Consider the following 16,860-nt stretch of genomic DNA (forward strand, 5'->3'; position numbering starts at 1 on the left):
CAGGGGCAAGTACCCAGATATGGTAAAATTGGAATTTTTTTTCCTAGAGTGAGTGATGCTGGGGAAAACACTGCCAAATCCAAATGGGTTTAATTTTTGTGTCTACAAGCTCCCATGCAGCTGTGTGGAAATCATCAGTCACCCAAGAGAAAGAACCAGTGGCGACGCGTGTTCCTTGAAGTGGGACCCGCCATGAGACTGCTGCACACACACGTGAGTCTAAAGGTATCTGCAAAGCCAGGGTCACCTGGGCAACCACACAGCTCACCTGGGAGGAGAGGGCTGGGGCAGGTGGGCACCTGGCTTAGGCAGCCGGACCAGCCACAAGCCCCAGTGTGAGACCCTACTTTGCCCTTCTCGAAGAGTTGTCCTGACACTGTTAGGTCAGCCTCTAAACATCCACAGCATTCCAGCTTAGGACCCTGTCCACTGCTGCCAGGGGTTCCGGGGGCCAGCTTGCTAGAAGGTTCCTTGGAAATGAAACCGTCTTCCTATGATTAAATGTCATGCCTGGCCTCTTCCATGCTCTGGGGAAAATAAAATTTTGTGCATGCACACTAGTGCATGAAGCAGAAATTCCTCCCCCCCTCAGAACAGAGGCTGCTGGGTCTGCCTGGGTGAGGACATTTTTCGGTGTGGCCCACGGAAGTGGAACCAGAGAAATCTGGGCCATCGGAGGAAGAACACCAGAAGCAGCAGCTATGGTTCTGCACGATAAGCCACTGGCCAAGCCCAGGCAGAGCCCGGAGCCGCGTGTGAGGGCAGGGGCAGGGTGCGGGGACCCGGTGGGTGTGCGGCCGCCCGCCGCAGTGAAGCCTGCCTGGGCCAGCTTGTGGGCTCCGCATACCAAAACGCGTTCCAGCCCCTGGGGATTTCACAGATTTACTGTCGGTGAAGGGCAATAACCACGAAAGGAGGAGCAATTATTGCCAAATCATTTAGGATTTAAAAAGTCACTGGCAAGAAGATAGAGGTCAAGAGGTGCGCTGTCAGGGGAAATAAAAAAACCCTACCTGTCAGGTCTGGGTTGCACTTCCTTTCTGACTGCAATATGGTTCAGGGAAGCTGGGGATGCACACCAAGAGGTCGGACTCCCACAGAACAGAGATCCAAGAGCCAGAGGCGGCACCAGAGCCCTTTAGGCAGGTTTTCTGGTTTGGGTTCAAAATGCAGATTCATTCATCCTTCTTAAATATTCGTCTGCCCGCCATGGTCTCCTCTTCGCCATCCTAGGTGCCAGGGGCAGAACCCATTCCAACAGGCGGCGACGTCTGGAACACAACTTCCAACGCCAAAGAGCTTTCCCAAGAAAGCCCACGTTTCACAAAATTTCTGATTATCCCCAGGGCTCTGCCAGGAGGAGCACTTCTGCCCCCATGGGGCAACGAACAGCAGGGCTGGTGGTGAAAGAGCAGTGGGCTTGGCCTGCACTTCAGCCCCGAGGGACAAACACCCCCACTTGGAGAGGCCTCGAGATGACACCTAGCATTGGGAAGAGCCCTAGACCCTCAGCCTGCAGGCTCAGAGCAACCGGGCCCCCTCCAACACCCAGAGGTGGCTCGTCACTAAGGAATTTCCCCCACCGTCTGACACATTCGTAAGGAATAATACCAACACAGCAAAACTCGAGGAAACTATTTTATAAAAAGTAAGAAACAATGGTGTTGGTGAGGATGTTGGAAAATGAGCACTTGCATATACAGCTGGTAAGGAAGCTGAATTGATACCATGTTTCTGAAATAGAAACGAACACTGTGCATCGTGGTCTGACAACTATACCTCTAGGATTTCTAAGAAAATAATTTAAAATATACAAAAGGACATATACAGACAAGGGTGTTCACTAGGGTTAATGTACAAGAGGGAAATTGGAAGTAATCTAAATGTCCAACAACAGGGGACTGGGGAAGCACATTACGGTAGCAAGGGGATGAAAGGTAGCCTCGGCTAACGAACATTACGGTGGTCCCTACGACAGAATGCTCTGTGGCCACCAAAATTACTTTGTGGAGGTGCCTGAATTCACACAAAGGAAATGGTTCCCAATATTAAGCCGGGGCGGGGGGGAGGGGAACGGGAATTGGGTTTCCAACAGCAGATACGGGATTATCCAATTTTGTGTTAAAAATGTATATACACAGGGACTCCCCTGGTGATCCAGTGGATAAGACTCCGCGCTCCCAGTGTAGGGGGCTCAGGTTTGGTCCCTGGTCAGGGAACTAGATCCCACATGCCACAACGAAGAGCCCTCATGCCACAACTAAAAAGATCCTGCATGCCACAACTAAAGACCCTGCACGCAGAAACGAAGATCCCGCGTGCAGCGACTAAGACCCAGCACAGCCAAATAAATAAATAATTTTCTTTTTAAATGTACATATACAGGAATTCCCTGGCAGTCCAGTAGTTAGGACTTGGCGCTTTCACTGCTGAGCCTGGGTTCGATCCCTGGTCAGGGAACTAAGATCCCGCAAGTCGAGCAGTGCAGCCAAAAAAAAAAAAGTCTATGTAGACACCGACAAATCGGAAGGGCTAAGCATGACTTGTGTCATCGCAGGTTAGTGGAAGGATGAACACTTTTTCCCTTGTACTTTCTGAACTTTATTCATCCCCTTAACAAACGTGAGCTACTTCACAATCAGATTAAAAAACTGTGTTTTGAGGAGAAGAAAATAAAATCTACTAAAAAGGCTTTAGGGGAGGAAATATCTTAGGGAAAACTAAGACATGAGGCTCCAAAGCTCCCTTATGACCGAGACGGGGCACAAGGCAGCCCCAGAGCTGGCATTTCCTGGAAACCCCCGCCCGTGGCTGGATGAGGCACCGCTCAGGTTCTCTCTGTCCCGGGGCTCACACCGTCCCAGCAAGTGGTCCCTGAACTGACACCCAAAGACCATGCACACCGCTGTGGGGAAGATGGGCCGGGCGGAGGGCCCAGCCCACGAAGGGGAGAAGACGGGCCTTCCACGCACAGACCTGAGGGGAAGGAGGTCCCCACGCAGACGTTCACTCCCCACCCACAAGGCCTCCCCACCAAGGGTACAGACTGTCCCCATAACCCCGTAGCTATAATTAATGCCCTGAAAACCAGGGAGCAAAATGATGGGGCAAAGTCCATGTTTTATGCCCGGCCCTCTTTGGATAAACCCACAAACCTCGCCCCCTTTTTTGATAGGCTGTCCTGAGAGTCCTCACCTTCACCACCCAAGATCTTGCTTAACTTTACTTTCTATATTCTGCCAACAAGACAGATTTTAATGTTTTTCACAACAGAAAATGATATTGCACTGCTAAATATGCCTTTTCTAACCTAAGCATTCTGCTGTGTTGCTGGCCTCTCCTTGAGAACTGGGGAGCAGCAGAGACCTGGAGGGGGCTGGGTCCTGGCCTCACCCCGCCACGGCAGAGTAATCCTGGCTTCAACAGCAGACGTTCCTGTGACTACTCCTCAGTGCCCTGGTTCTCAACTGGGGGCGATTTTGCTCCCCTGGGACATTTGGCAACGTCTGGGGACATCTGTGGTTTCACAGCTGGGGGAGGAGGGCAGTACCCCCCACCACAAATAATGATCTGACCCCAAAATGTCAGTAGTGCCGAGGCTGAGAAATCCTTAACCATAACCTTAAGACGAGAATGAAAGTACCTACGACAGCGGATTGGAGTAAGGATTTCACGAAGTAAATGGGTATGTGACAGATCCTGGGTGTGCCCAGCACAAGTGCTCAAAGTATTCAAGGTCCTTCCTCTCCAAGCCTCGGGTTCCTCATCTGTGAAATGGGCACCCCCAGCTTCCAGGCTGCCTGCACACTGGCTTCTGGTGCTGACTAAGCAGTCTGGTCTGCTTAGTCAGCAGACTAATTGGCTTAGCAGACCCAATTTCCACTAAACCTGCACAATTCGCAACTGATGGAATTTCTTATGATTATGGAAAACTGCCAAAACCTTCACATCATTCGGGCTTTAGTATGAAGCTATAAAACCACCCACTGATTCAGAAGCCTTAAACCATGAGAATTAGGTATTTCTTGAAGTAGCCTTTAAGGTATGTTATTCTTTGCCTTATTACTGAATCCTGGAAAGGGCCTGGTTACCGCTAAGAGGTTTGAATTTCCAATCTATTAGAGTAATACCAGCAATCTGTTATTTCTAGGCTATTGAGGAAAGGTTAAAATGAAAATTGGATTTGGGGAGTTATATCCATTCTGAGCGCAGGTGGAAAACTCCTCAGCAGCAAGAAGCAAGTCTGGATCTGGGAAGAAGCAGTTATCGAGGGAAATGACTGGTGATAACTTTATTGATTAAAGCAGCTTGAAAATTTTAAGGTTTGCCACAGCCCGGCACTTCAGCAGTAAGACAGCCCCTCAAAGCCATTTTTCATTAAAAAGAGAGAAGCAGGAGTAGAGAATTACTACCTTGTGCATAAGACACAGTTCGTTCAAAATGGCCTTATTTTGAAATACTGCTTTACAGTGTCTACACATCCCGAGGCTCAAGCAGTATTTCAAAACGTTCTAAATTAACATTTGAGAAAAACGGTGAGGTGGGGTGTTAAGAACATGCAACCGCCGCTCAACTGTGTGTCAAGAGGGGAGACAGACACAGCATGATAATGTGGCAGGTAAATAAGATTCAGCTCTGCCACGTGGGCTCAGAGCCGCCAGAGAAAACAATTCCTTAGCGACCCAGGGCCACAGATGCTCGCGATGCCTGGACAGCACAGGGACCCCAGCCTCAGCAGACACGCCAGGAATCCAAGCTCCTAACCCGCCACCCCAGACTGCATGGCCTGGCATCCGCCAAATGAGAAGCCCGATCAACCTGACCCCCAGAAGGGCCTCAGCTCCTCTTTGGGGTGTGGGGAGCGCAGTTTCTCATTCAGAATGTAAAAGACACTGACCGTGAAAGTAACTGGAAAACACCAAACAAATAAACAAACAAACAAAAGGGGGGGGAGGGGATTAACCAAGGTCAACTCTACAAAGATAACGTCTTAATATTCAGTTCCTCTGGTCTTAATTTCTAGGCAGTGACAGCTTTTTGTTTTGTTGATTGGGGACAGCAGGGGGTTGGGGGGGTCACGGGAGATGGTTGTGACCACAGTGCTTACGTAATTCTAAATACTCAGATTTTTAACTCAGATTACAACAGTGACATTCCTCCCACTCTATAACAAGTGATCTTAAGAATTTACTCTCTCAGGGACTTCCCTGGCGGTCCAGTGGCTAAGACTTCGCCTTCCAATGAAGGGAGTGCAGGTTCGATCCCTGGTCGGGGAGCTAAGATCCCACATGCCTTGCGGCCAAAAAAACCAACATATAAAACAGAAGCAATACTGTAACAAGTTCAATAAAGACTTTAAGAATGGTCCACATCAAAAAAAAATCTTTGAAAAAAAAAGAATTTGCTCTCGCAAATTCACCCTGTAAGTAGGATACAAATGTATACATAGTTGGTCATATTTAAAAAATGCAAAGATAAGCCATAATATTTATAAAAATGGCTACGATGAGAGATGGGTGGGAAGACAATAGAAGGAAAAGGACAGGAACCAGACTTCCTTGAATGTATCTTGTTCCGTGGATTTAATTTCGGAACTACGTGAATTTTTACATAACTATGGAACAAGTTTAAATGTTGAAAAACCAACTCCTTAAAAATTGGAAGTAAAGTGACTTCAAGGAGGGTCCTGTTGGTGACACACTTACCCAACAGAATAATGGTAGCTTTAAAAAACAGTAATTTGGCTGTAAATCCCTAGAGGGATATATTCTAAGCCAAAAAAGAACTGTCGAGAAAAGAAATCTGAAACAGCACCGGTAATCAGCCTCATCATATTCAGGAATCAGCAGCCACAGTGATGCTGTGTCTCACAGTCCAGTCCACGGCAATCACAACCCTGCCCCAGCCTTGGTGGCACTGACAGAACTGGTGGTGGCACCCACTCTTTTGTGCCTGGCTTCTCCCACACAGCATAAGGTTTTTGAGATTCAAGACTCGTGTGTGTATTATGGGCTAAAACAAATGATTATGTCGGTATTCTCGTGAGCCAGGATTTCTGACATGGCAAAAAGGAAATACAGACACAAGATGGGTGATCCAGTAAAAACCCACAGGCCTAAATCTGGATCAGAAGTTTCAGTATGAACTCATTATGCACTTCATCTTTTTTTTTTTTTTTTTTTTTTTTTTTTTTGCGGTACGCGGGCCTCTCACTGTTGTGGCCCCTCCTGCTGCGGAGCGCAGGCTCCGGACGCGCAGGCTCAGCGGCCATGGCTCACGGGCCCAGCCGCTCCGCGGCATGTGGGGTCTTCCCGGACCGGGGCACGAACCCGCGTCCCCTGCATCGGCAAGCGGACTCTCAACCACTGTGCCACCAGGGAAGCCCTGCACTTCATCTTTAAAGATACATATTTTTTCAACCCTTGTAGACTAAGTCTTGGAAATGATGACCAACCCAATAACAGTAAGAATGGTTAATATCCCGACTATGGTTTCTGAATACTATTTTCCACTAAGGGTAAGCATGGCTCCTTGGAAGGATGGCAGACTCTAGGCCTTGGGCAGGAAGTGTGCAGGTCAGGTGTTATCCTATCATAACAGAGTAAAGCCCCTCAGAGACCTCTGGGGTCAGGACAACAGGACTCAGAGGGCAGCTGGAAGAGGCTCCCACTGGTCGAAGATGCAGTACTTTGAACACGAATAACTGCACGGATTGGAACACGTCAAATATGCTTCTGTCTATTTATAGCCATATATGTAGTTTTAAACCTCCAAGGTATTGGGAGGGTGTTAGAGAATCAATCATTCCGAAAACTAATAAATAGCAAGAAAGAAACAGGCATTTATCCGTAGTTTCCTATATGAACTGTACTTCAGGGGAACGCATAGTTCGTGGGGCGTTTTCCTATACAGAGGTAATCCAGAGAAGAAATGGAGAAGGAATGACAGAATTCAAATATCACCATTTTGCAGTCCTTAATGAATGAATGGGGTTAACACACCAATCACCAATGGCTGCTAACGCCACCGAAGGAGACACCCAGACATTCTGAACCTCCTAAGGGAGGCCACAACACAACCCAGAAAGCAGTCATCAAAAAAACTGAAACAGATTCTGTCTAAGCTTCTAGATCTAACTATCAACATTCAGGAAGCAGGGAGAACAGGGGAGCATGAGACAGGACACCACTGAGGCGCGATCAACAAAATCCTGACAGTGGGAAACTCTACAGGACAAACAAGCCAGCTTCTTCTTCATAAAGCTGCAAGGAGTACAAAAGGGAGACGGGGGTGGGGTCGGCGCGGTGGGTGGGAATGGATAGATTAGAAAACACTTAAGAATCACACCAGCCAGTCACAATGCGAGGACCTCATGTGGATTCTGATTCAAAGAAACTGCAAGCGACAATCAGGGAAATGTGAATAATGGCTGGATATTTGATGATATTGAGGAATTATTGTTAGTATTACTTAGTTGTGATAATGGCATCATCCATGTTTTTAAAAAGAATTCCTGTCTTTTAGAGACACTTAGAAATACTTACAGATGAAATGATATGATTTCTGGGAGATGATTCAAAATAATCTAGGGGAGAGGAACAGGTGGGAGCACAGATTAAACAAGGGGTTATTAATCTTCAAAGTGGTCCCAATGGCCAAATAGGGGACAATCTGGGCAACAAAGTAACAACAGGAATGGATTGCGACTCGTGGAATAAAACAAATATCCATGAGTACATGTTGGAATAAATAAAAAAGTAAATGGGAGAAAAAGGAAAGCTCTCCCTTACAGTAAATGCTAATCAATAAATATAGAGGGAACAATGGAAGTAGAAAAGCGCCATTTGGCACCATGGTGACAACTGTTGCAGGTAAGAGGATGCTGCAATTAGGAGGGGAAAAGAATGTCAGGAGAGAGAATATTTACACAGTGTCAAAGTATTCCCCCATAAGATACTTATTAGTCACAAAGGGACAACAGTAACTCTGCAGTGCAGAAATGGGAACCTCCAACAGGCATCAAAGTGACCACAGCCTATAATGCACAGAGCGCCCGCACATGCCTCCTGATGGGACACACCAGAGGGCACGGCACTGTCTGTGAAATGTATAACCAGAATTACATATGCCAGAAATGCATAACCTGAAATTAAATCATGAGGGAACATCAGGGACATTCTACGAAAGAACTGGCTAGTACTCTTGAAAACGGCCACAGTCCTAAAAGACAAAGACAGACTGAGGAACTGCTCAGAATAAAGGGTGCTAGGGGGCGTGACACCAAATATAACGTGTCCAAAAACAGAGGGTCCCTGGGCTAGTCAACATCTGCATCAAGGCTAACTTCCTGAGTTTATAATTGTCCTGTGGTTGTTACATAAGATGTTAGCCTTTGGGGAAGCTGCAGTAAGGACACAGGGGAATTCTCTGTACTATTTTTGCAACCTCTTTGTACGTGGGAACTTGCTTCAGAATGAACAGTTAAAAACAATTTTTAAAAGTGCTTATTAGTTGATAATTACTGAAGCTCAGTGATGGGTACCTGGGGGCTTATGAGGTTACTCTCGCAATTTGCACAGATATTTGAAATGTTCCATGATAAAAATGTTAAAAAGAGAGGTTTAAAACACAAAACAACCTTATTTGGATTTGATTTTTTTTTAAAATCTACATAAAAGACATTTCTGAGACAGCCAGGAAAATTTAAATATGGACTGGTATTAGATAATACTAAGGAATTACTATTGATTTTGTTAGGTAGAGTTTTTTTGGTTTGGTTTTCTTTTCCAATGTGATAAAATAACACAAAATTGACCAATGTAACCATTCTGAAGTATACAGATCAGTGGCATTAAGTACATTCACAATGTTGTACAACCATCACCACCAGCGAGTTCCAGGCATTTTTTATCAACCCAGAAGGAGACCTCGTACCCACGGGCAGTCGCCCCCCATCCCCCACACTCCCAGCCCCTGGCAACCTCTAATCTATTTTATGTCTCTGTGGATTTGCCTATTCTGGACATCTCATATAAATGTTAAATATATAAAACGTGACCTTTTGTGACTGGCTTCTTTCACTTACCATAATGTTTTCAAGGTTCATACACATGGTAGGATCTATCAGTATTTCATTCTTTTAATAGCTGAAATATTCCACGGTGACAATAAACCACATTTTGTTCACCCATTCATTTGTTGATGAACATCTGCATTATTTCCACCTTTTGGCTATTGTGAATAGTGCTGCTATGAACATGCACGTGTAAGTTTTGTTTGAACACCCGTTTTCAATTCTTTTGGATATACACCTAGGAGCGGAATTGCTGGGTCATACGATAATTCTACATTTAATTATCACGGAACTGTTTTCCATACTGGCTGTTTTTCATAGTGGGTGCTCCACTTTACATTCCTACCAGTATTCCTGTATGAGGGTTCCAGTTTCTCCACATCCCTGCCAATGCTTGTTATTTTCCTTTTTTCTTTTAAAATTACCATGGCCATCCAAGTGGGTGTGAGGTGGGATCTCACTGTGGTTTTGATTTGCATTTCCTGAATGAGTGATGATGCTGAACAGCTTTTTTGCATGTGTGTGGTTTTTTTTTGCCATGGTTAGGTGTCTTAATGCATTGTCAAAAATGCATTAATATGGGCTTCCCTGGTGGCGCAGTGGTTGAGAGTCCGCCTGCCGATGCAGGGGACACGGGTTCGTGCCCCAGTCCAGGAAGATCCCACATGCCGCAGAGCGGCTGGGACCGTGAGCCATGGCCGCTGAGCCTGCGCACCCGGAGCCTGTGCTCTGCAACGGGAGAGGCCACAACAGTGAGAGGCCCGCGTACCACAAAAAAAACCAAAAACCAAAAACCAAAAAACAAAGAATGGGATTTGCTTTAAAATACAACAGAAAAAAAAAAAGTAAATTTTTAAAGAGAAAGAAATGGGATAGAAGAAGGGAATGTGACAAAATCTTTTAATTGTTGAATCTGGGTGATGGATATATGAGGAGAATCACTGTTTCGTTGTCTCTGCTTTTGTATATATTTGAAATTTGTCACAATAAAACAAATTTTTTAAATTGTCACTGTGAAATGAAGTCATGAAAACCAAGTTATTTATTCCTGTAGTTTTCACTCATTCAAAACACAGGCCTCTCCTCTCTACAGCCTCACCCGGCATTTTCTAGGTGTTTCCTGGGGACCCCCGAGAACTGTATTTTCTGGCATCTGTGAATCTCAGGGGAGGTTTGGGCGCAGAGGTTCCAGACTTCCATGGCTTTGTGCTGTCTTTCTCTAAGCATCGTGAGAGACCAGTGCTCTAGACTGGAACACACATGTGAAATTCCGGTCCAAGAATAAGGGAGCAGCACGGTGATCCTGGGGGCACCAGCCTCACCACAGGATGCTGACACTGTCCCCTGGTGCCGCGTCCAAAACAGACAGCAGGACAGCCCTGACTGCCGGCAGACACGTGCCCACTGTTTCTTCAACAATGCCATCAGGAACCCACCGGCCGGAGGGGACCGACTCACTCTACCTGGGAAGGGGAGGTGGGAGGATGGGCACTGAGGACACTAAAACCATAACTGTTTGGAAGGCAACCTGTCTCAAAAACAGTTATAATGTAAAGGTGGCCAGATGCATGATTTTACTCCACATGTTCTTTTCATCTTGCTGAGCATTGTCTTTCCATGAAATATTTTTAATATATTGATAGGACTTGTCAATCCTTATCCTTCCAGAGAAAAAACAAAAGTGGCTTGAAAACAGCCACAGGCATTTCTTTTTCTCACTCTTATACTGATACTAATTAACCAGGTGGAAAACATTCAATGGGCCTCTGTTGCTGTCTTTTTCCCTCTTTCCAGTCAGATCAGCTCTCATGGGGGGCGAGAGGGAACCTTCGCAGGCTGCCTGAGCCCTCAAACCCATCTCCGGGGCCGAGGCCGCCCCGGGAGCACTCTGGGCCTCCCTCAATAGCTGCCCCCACACACGTGCTTCAGGACTCGCTGGCTTACCTGGTGGGCTTCCACCCTCATCTCCCGCAGAGCAGACTTGAAAAACTCAGGGGAAGGTTTCCCCACCACCTCAGCTTCGATACCACAGGCATACTGGGGAAAGACAGAAGGACGTGGCATGGGTTTGGGAGCAAGTACAGGTGAACACCCGCTCTGCAGTGAAATCCTCCCTCTGGGGAATCAAGGAGAGATGCCCCAAATGTGCACCTGCAGGCCAGGGACCTCCAAGCGGCAAGACACATGGGCCGAGAGGCACACCTCGTAGGCAAGTGTCACAACTCCACATCGGGCTGCCCAGGATGCTGGGGGCACCCACCACCAGGCACCCTGCCACCTGCCCCAGTGCCGGACCTCAGCAGGAGGCGGTCCACAGCAGGCCACCCCGACAGTGCTCTCATCTGCATTCTTGCTTCTCCTCCCTTCCCTTCTCCCCCGACCACCCCCAGCTCTGTCATAGGCCCTCCAGGGGAAAAGGTCCAGGGCCCCATCCGCCAGCCTGTCCGTCCCTCCCACCTGAGTGCTAGTAGGCAGGGACCAATGTAGCGGTGAGTACGGGACATGACATAGGCTGACCTGGGCCAGGAGCCCGGGCTGGGGCAGCTGGCTAGGTGTGAGTCAGAGCGGGAGCCCCATCTGAGCCCAGACTTGGAAACTGGAGGAGGAAACTGGGAAGGAGTCTAATCAGGACACATCAAGCTCAGGGTGCTGCAGAGGAGGGTCAGGAATGAGGCAGGTTCACACACACCCAGAAGCCAAGAATCCGAGAGGAGAGCTACGGAGCATGCTGGGAGGGCCAGCGGGGTCAGCGGCAGGCGGTACGGGCTGTGGGGAGGAGAGGGAGAGACTGGGGGGCAGAGTGATGACCAGGGCAGCCGAGAGGCCAAGCTCCAGAGGAGGGGGAGAGCTGGGCTTGGAGCCTCAAATGGGGTGGGGGGGGGTGAGCTGGAAAACATAGAAGGCACTCAGAACACTGAGCACACCCTCTTCTCCAGAAAGGCCAGAAACATCCCCGAGGGCCCTGAGACGTGAAGAGGGCTCGGGCAGACCCAGGGCAGGTACCTCAAGCGCCTTCATGTAGGGACCAACGTCCAGCATCAGGCCAGAGGTCTCCTTGTAGTAGCGTCTAGAAAAGAGCAGAAGAGGACGAGGGGAGCTGAGCCCAGGGGCCTGGGAAGTGCCAAGAGAAACTGCCCTGTCCCGGTTCTGCCAGCTCCAGAGAGCTGAGTCACCGGCCAGGGTCAGTCCAGACGCTACGCTGAGAATGACCGACGGAGGTCAGCTCGACACAGCCCAGCGGTGGCCACCATGCCTGGACGAGAGGGGGAGAGACGGTGAGTCAGCAACTCTCAGTCAGAATGGCCCCCTGCTGCCAGCCTCGTGGGGACCCCGCCACAGTGGGGGACCCCAGGGGCAGCTGGATCCAGTTGCTAACACAGAGAAACACAAGTGACCTGTGTTCTCGAAAGGACAGCTGGTCCACAGAGCATGTGGTGAACCCCTAATTGCTAATAATTAACCCTAATTGCCGCCTAGAGAAGAAAACTCCATTAGTTCCACAGCACCCTGCCGCATCTCCTAGTAGCTGGGGGTCAGGAGAGGTGCCAGGTCTTACAGGCGCCAGATGCTTTTAGGAGAAGACAACTATTTGTTCCCCGTCTCACTGGGGCCAAGACGGCTTGGCTCACAGCAGGGCCTCCCAAGACGGTTTCACATCTTCCCTCCTGTGAGCGCTCTGCTGAGGCCCAGCTGCCACTGCCTGGCCACCCAAGGCCACACGCAGACCCCTTGGGACACACGGTGACCAAGCCCAGTTCTCTCTGAGCAAAGCCATTCGATTATAAAGTGAGAAGGTAGTTGACTCTGTGCTGCTCTGAAGACAGGGTTAACGGAAACCCAGGACTGTCACCATGTTTTCAGACCCGTCATATCAGTTACCCTTCTCCCTCCCCTCAACCTTCAAATTTGGGAGACGTTAAGTAACATGTATGTGACCTAAATGTCCACAGACATGAATGGATTAAAAAGATGTGATATATATATACACACACACACACATATATATATGTACACACACAAACACAAAATGGAGTACTACTCAGCCATAAAAAAAGAAACAATGCCATCTGCAGCAACATGGATGGACCTAGAGATTATCATACCAAGTGAAGGAAGTCAGACAGAGAAAGACAAATATCACATGATACCACTTATATGTGGAATCTAAAAAAATGATACAAATAAACAACATGTATGTGGAAAAGCAAAGAGAAGGCTAGTGAAGCATGCTGACCTCAGGGTTTCAAACCCTCTTTCCACTTCTTTTTAACTGTGGGACTTCGGGTGGCTTAAGCCCTCTGGGCCTCGGTTTCCTAATCTGTAAAATGGGCAAAAAGAAACTCCAGTACCTACCCTTATGGGTTGCTGTGAGGCTTGAGCAAAATAATGCAGGCGAAGTTCCTACCACGATGCCTGGCACGCAGAAACCGCTCCAAAAATATTAGAGAACATTGTTATAAACAACTGCTCACCCAGACTGAGATGGGTAATAGGATATGAGCTGGGGGGACTTCCCTGGTGGCACAGTGGTTAAGAATCCGCCTGCCAATGCAGCGGAGATGGGTTCCATCCCTGGTCCGGGAAGATCCCACATGCCACGGAGCAACTAAGCCCATGTGCCACAACTTCTGAAGCCCACACACCTAGAACACATGCTCCACAACGAGAGAAGCCACCGCAATGAGGAGCTCACACACCGCAACGAAAAGTAGCCCCTACTAGAGAAAGCCGGGACACAACGAAGACCCAACGCAGCCAAAAATAATAAATAAATGAATAATAAATAAATTATTTTTTTAAAAAAGATATGAGCTGGAGAAGAAAGGATGAACACAGGACTTTCCAGTTTGCGGGGCTGAAGCCTGCTGTGTGACTACTGGAAATGGTAGCACAGCTCGGGAGTTGCCCCAGGGCTGTGCCTTTCCTCCAGCTCTGCGGCTCCCAGGGATTCTGCCTGTCCCTCTCTGCCCCACCTGAGGCCTCCAAGGCTGCAGGAGCCTTGCTGCCCACAGCGTTCACCTGGTGCTCAGGTGGGACTAGCGGTCTCCCACTCTGCATCCTCCACTGCCCACCTTGGAAGCTTCCGTCTGGACGCAGGCTGGGCTGCGGGGCTGTAGCCAAACCCTTGACCTTGGCAAGGGCTGGTCCCCTGCTACTCACTCCTGTCGGGTGGATTAGAGCCTGCAGCCCGATTGTTGACGCCATGGGGGCATCTCCCATCACAACAGGACTCGGTCTCCAAGTGAGCCTGGGCCTCTCGGCCGGGGTCCGAGGCTCTGTGCTCTTGGGGCCGTGCCACGAGGATGTGGGATACCACACACATGCAGGAAGGCACCTGGTAGCCAAGAGAGAACCGCCGCTGCTTACCGAGCTAGGACCTGCCAATGCTCCCATTTTTAAAGGGTGACCCTAAATCACAGGCTTAGAGGTTCCTAATCTCATTTATCTTAAATCTGGAACCTAGACATCTATTTTGCATTTATACAGCCTCAAAATAGTGCTTCCTTTTCTTTTTCCACGATCAACTACTTTGGTATGACGCTTTCCCCAGGTCATGGGTCCAGGGTTTCCTAGGTCCAGGGTTTGAAGGAATGGCCAAGTAAAGCAAAATTTGCCCAAGAGGCAGAGGGAGATGCTGGGTGCTGAGGCCTGGGCTTGCCGGGGGGCAGTGGCATCCGCTAACGCAGTCCCCCAAAACATTTAGGACGCAGATGCCCCACACCCTTTGCAGGGGATGCTCTCAGACCCAGGCTGCTCCCCAGGGACTCTCGGTCTCGGGGGGAAGCAGACAAGTCCACAGACAAATATAAAAGGGCAAGACATGGGTGACAACAGGTGGAACCCCATGCTCTGTGCACTCTGCTTGAGGAGGGCTGGACAGGCTGGGGACAGGAAGGCGGGGAGGTGGCCCAGAGAAGGACACATCAAAGCTGAGACCTGAAGCTCAAGGGGGAGGAATGCAAGAGCCCAGGCCCGGAGCCTCCCGGACTCGGCACCCTGCTGAGGGCCCCAAGGGCCGGACGCTGCTCTAGGCGCACGGGGGTCTGTCAGCCTCTCAGGGAGCCACCGCCTCGTCCCCTGGCCCCCCATGAGATGCCCGCTGCAGGAGGGGCCAGACTGGGAGGGCCTCCCCGAGGACGGGCATGTTGAAGCGAGCCAGGCAAGGAGGACGGAGCTGAGGGAAAGAATGCGGCCAGCAGAGGACAGGCTTAGCCAGGCACCAAGGAAACAATTATAAAACAGGCCACTCTGTCGCGACGGACACAGCTCTGTTTGGAGCTGAGGGCTCCAGCCTCAGCTCGGAGCGGTGTAGAGGCGGCAGGAGCTGGGGGCCCCTCCCCTCGGTAAGGCCTCCCGAGGACACCCACGCAGCACCCCTTCTGCCCGCCTCAGCCTCCCCCAAAACCTTTTTTCCAGAGTGACAGATACCTGCGCTTTCTTAAATTTAAATTTAGTCCTGGTGGGAAGAACAAACCGAACATGCAGCAGAAAATACGCAATTAAAACCCTGTCTTTGCTACACTGACTTTTAGAACCTAAAGGAAAAACTGACTTCCATAAATCAAAATTGGAGAACTTAGTATTTGTGTTTTTTCTGCTTTTTTTTTTTGGCTGCGTTGGGTCTTCGTTGCTGCGTGTGGGCTTTCTCGAGTTGCGGCGAGCGGGGGCTACTCTTCGTTGAGGTGCGCGGACTTCTCATTGTGGTGGCTTTTCTTGTTGCGGAGCACGGGGTCTAGGCGCGCAGGCTCAGTAGCTGTGGCGCGTGGGCTCCAGAGCTCAGCTCAGGCTCGGTAGTTGTGGCTCACGGGCTTAGTTGCTCCGCGGCATGTGGGATCTTCCCGGACCAGGGCTCGAACCCGTGTCTCCGGCATTGGCAGGCAGATTCTTAACCACTGCGCCACCAGGGAAGCCCTGGCCTTGTTTTTATAGTGCCCAGAATTTGTCTTTATTTCTTCTTCATCCAGGAAAACAAAAAGGCACCTTGAAGGCCATCTGTTAGCTGAAAACATTTTTAGAGATACAGTAAATACTAGCACCTAAGTTAACTTTTTTTTTTTTATCATAAAGGCCCAGGTTATTCCCGAAACACAAGAGATCTGATATATTTATCTTTTGTTACTGGCATAATAAAAGCAACAGCAGGTCTGGTGAGAACCTGAGTGTTCTGGCCACAAAGAAGAAACTGTGGATTCTGGAAAGACAGGGAAAAGCCGGAGAGAAGCAGTCAGATAGATTTTATGCTTTATTTCTTCTGCCCTTCCGATTATTCAGCACAAACTCCCTTCAAAATGACCACTTGACCTTTCCCACAAGAGCCATTAACCTTCCATAGGCTGTCGCGTAAACAGCTTAATTTTCTGAGGGCAGCATGACAGAAGAAATTACAAAGGCAATTCCCACTCTCGGTCCAAACAGATGCCAAATGTAAATCACACCGTTTCTAGGAGGAGGACACTCTGCCCCAGTGCCCCCGCCACCCTGCCTCCTTGGGGACTCCGCACAGCCCCACTCCAGTGGAGGACAGCCCCTCACCATCAATGACCCCCACGTGGATGAGACAGCAGCTCTTCATGGCTCCTTGGGCTGTCCCAGGAAGCTATGACCTAGGCCCAGAAGCTGTTGGTCCCTTTCTCTGATTTTTGAGTACCCAGCCCATAGCCTAAGCCAGAATCCCCAGCAGCTAGAGACCCCACTAATTGCTTATTTGGAAAACAAACACTTGCCTACTGTTGAATGTGTTACAGAATTACAAAGCTAAAAGAAACTGATCTCATTATTTTTTCGTT

General features: G+C 49.0%; 2 protein-coding genes across 5 annotated transcripts in view; one reads left to right on the plus strand and one right to left on the minus strand.

The window, feature by feature from the left end:
* Positions 1 to 16,860, minus strand: part of LHPP (phospholysine phosphohistidine inorganic pyrophosphate phosphatase) — a 134,639-nt gene that overhangs the window by 93,241 nt on the left and 24,538 nt on the right. For all 4 annotated transcript variants that reach the window (XM_067709115.1, XM_067709119.1, XM_067709116.1 and 1 more), the window contains exons 4-5: positions 12,077 to 12,140; positions 11,018 to 11,110 (exon numbers count right to left, since the gene is read on the minus strand). In XM_067709115.1, the coding sequence (XP_067565216.1) occupies positions 11,018 to 11,110; positions 12,077 to 12,140 (157 nt within the window). The remainder of the gene's footprint in view (positions 1 to 11,017; positions 11,111 to 12,076; positions 12,141 to 16,860) is intronic.
* Positions 1 to 16,860, plus strand: part of OAT (ornithine aminotransferase) — a 104,809-nt gene that overhangs the window by 13,190 nt on the left and 74,759 nt on the right. The gene's annotated exons all lie outside the window — the stretch shown is intronic.

The sequence above is a fragment of the Pseudorca crassidens genome, chromosome 16, assembly GCF_039906515.1.
Source record: "Pseudorca crassidens isolate mPseCra1 chromosome 16, mPseCra1.hap1, whole genome shotgun sequence".
NCBI lineage: Eukaryota > Metazoa > Chordata > Mammalia > Artiodactyla > Delphinidae > Pseudorca > Pseudorca crassidens.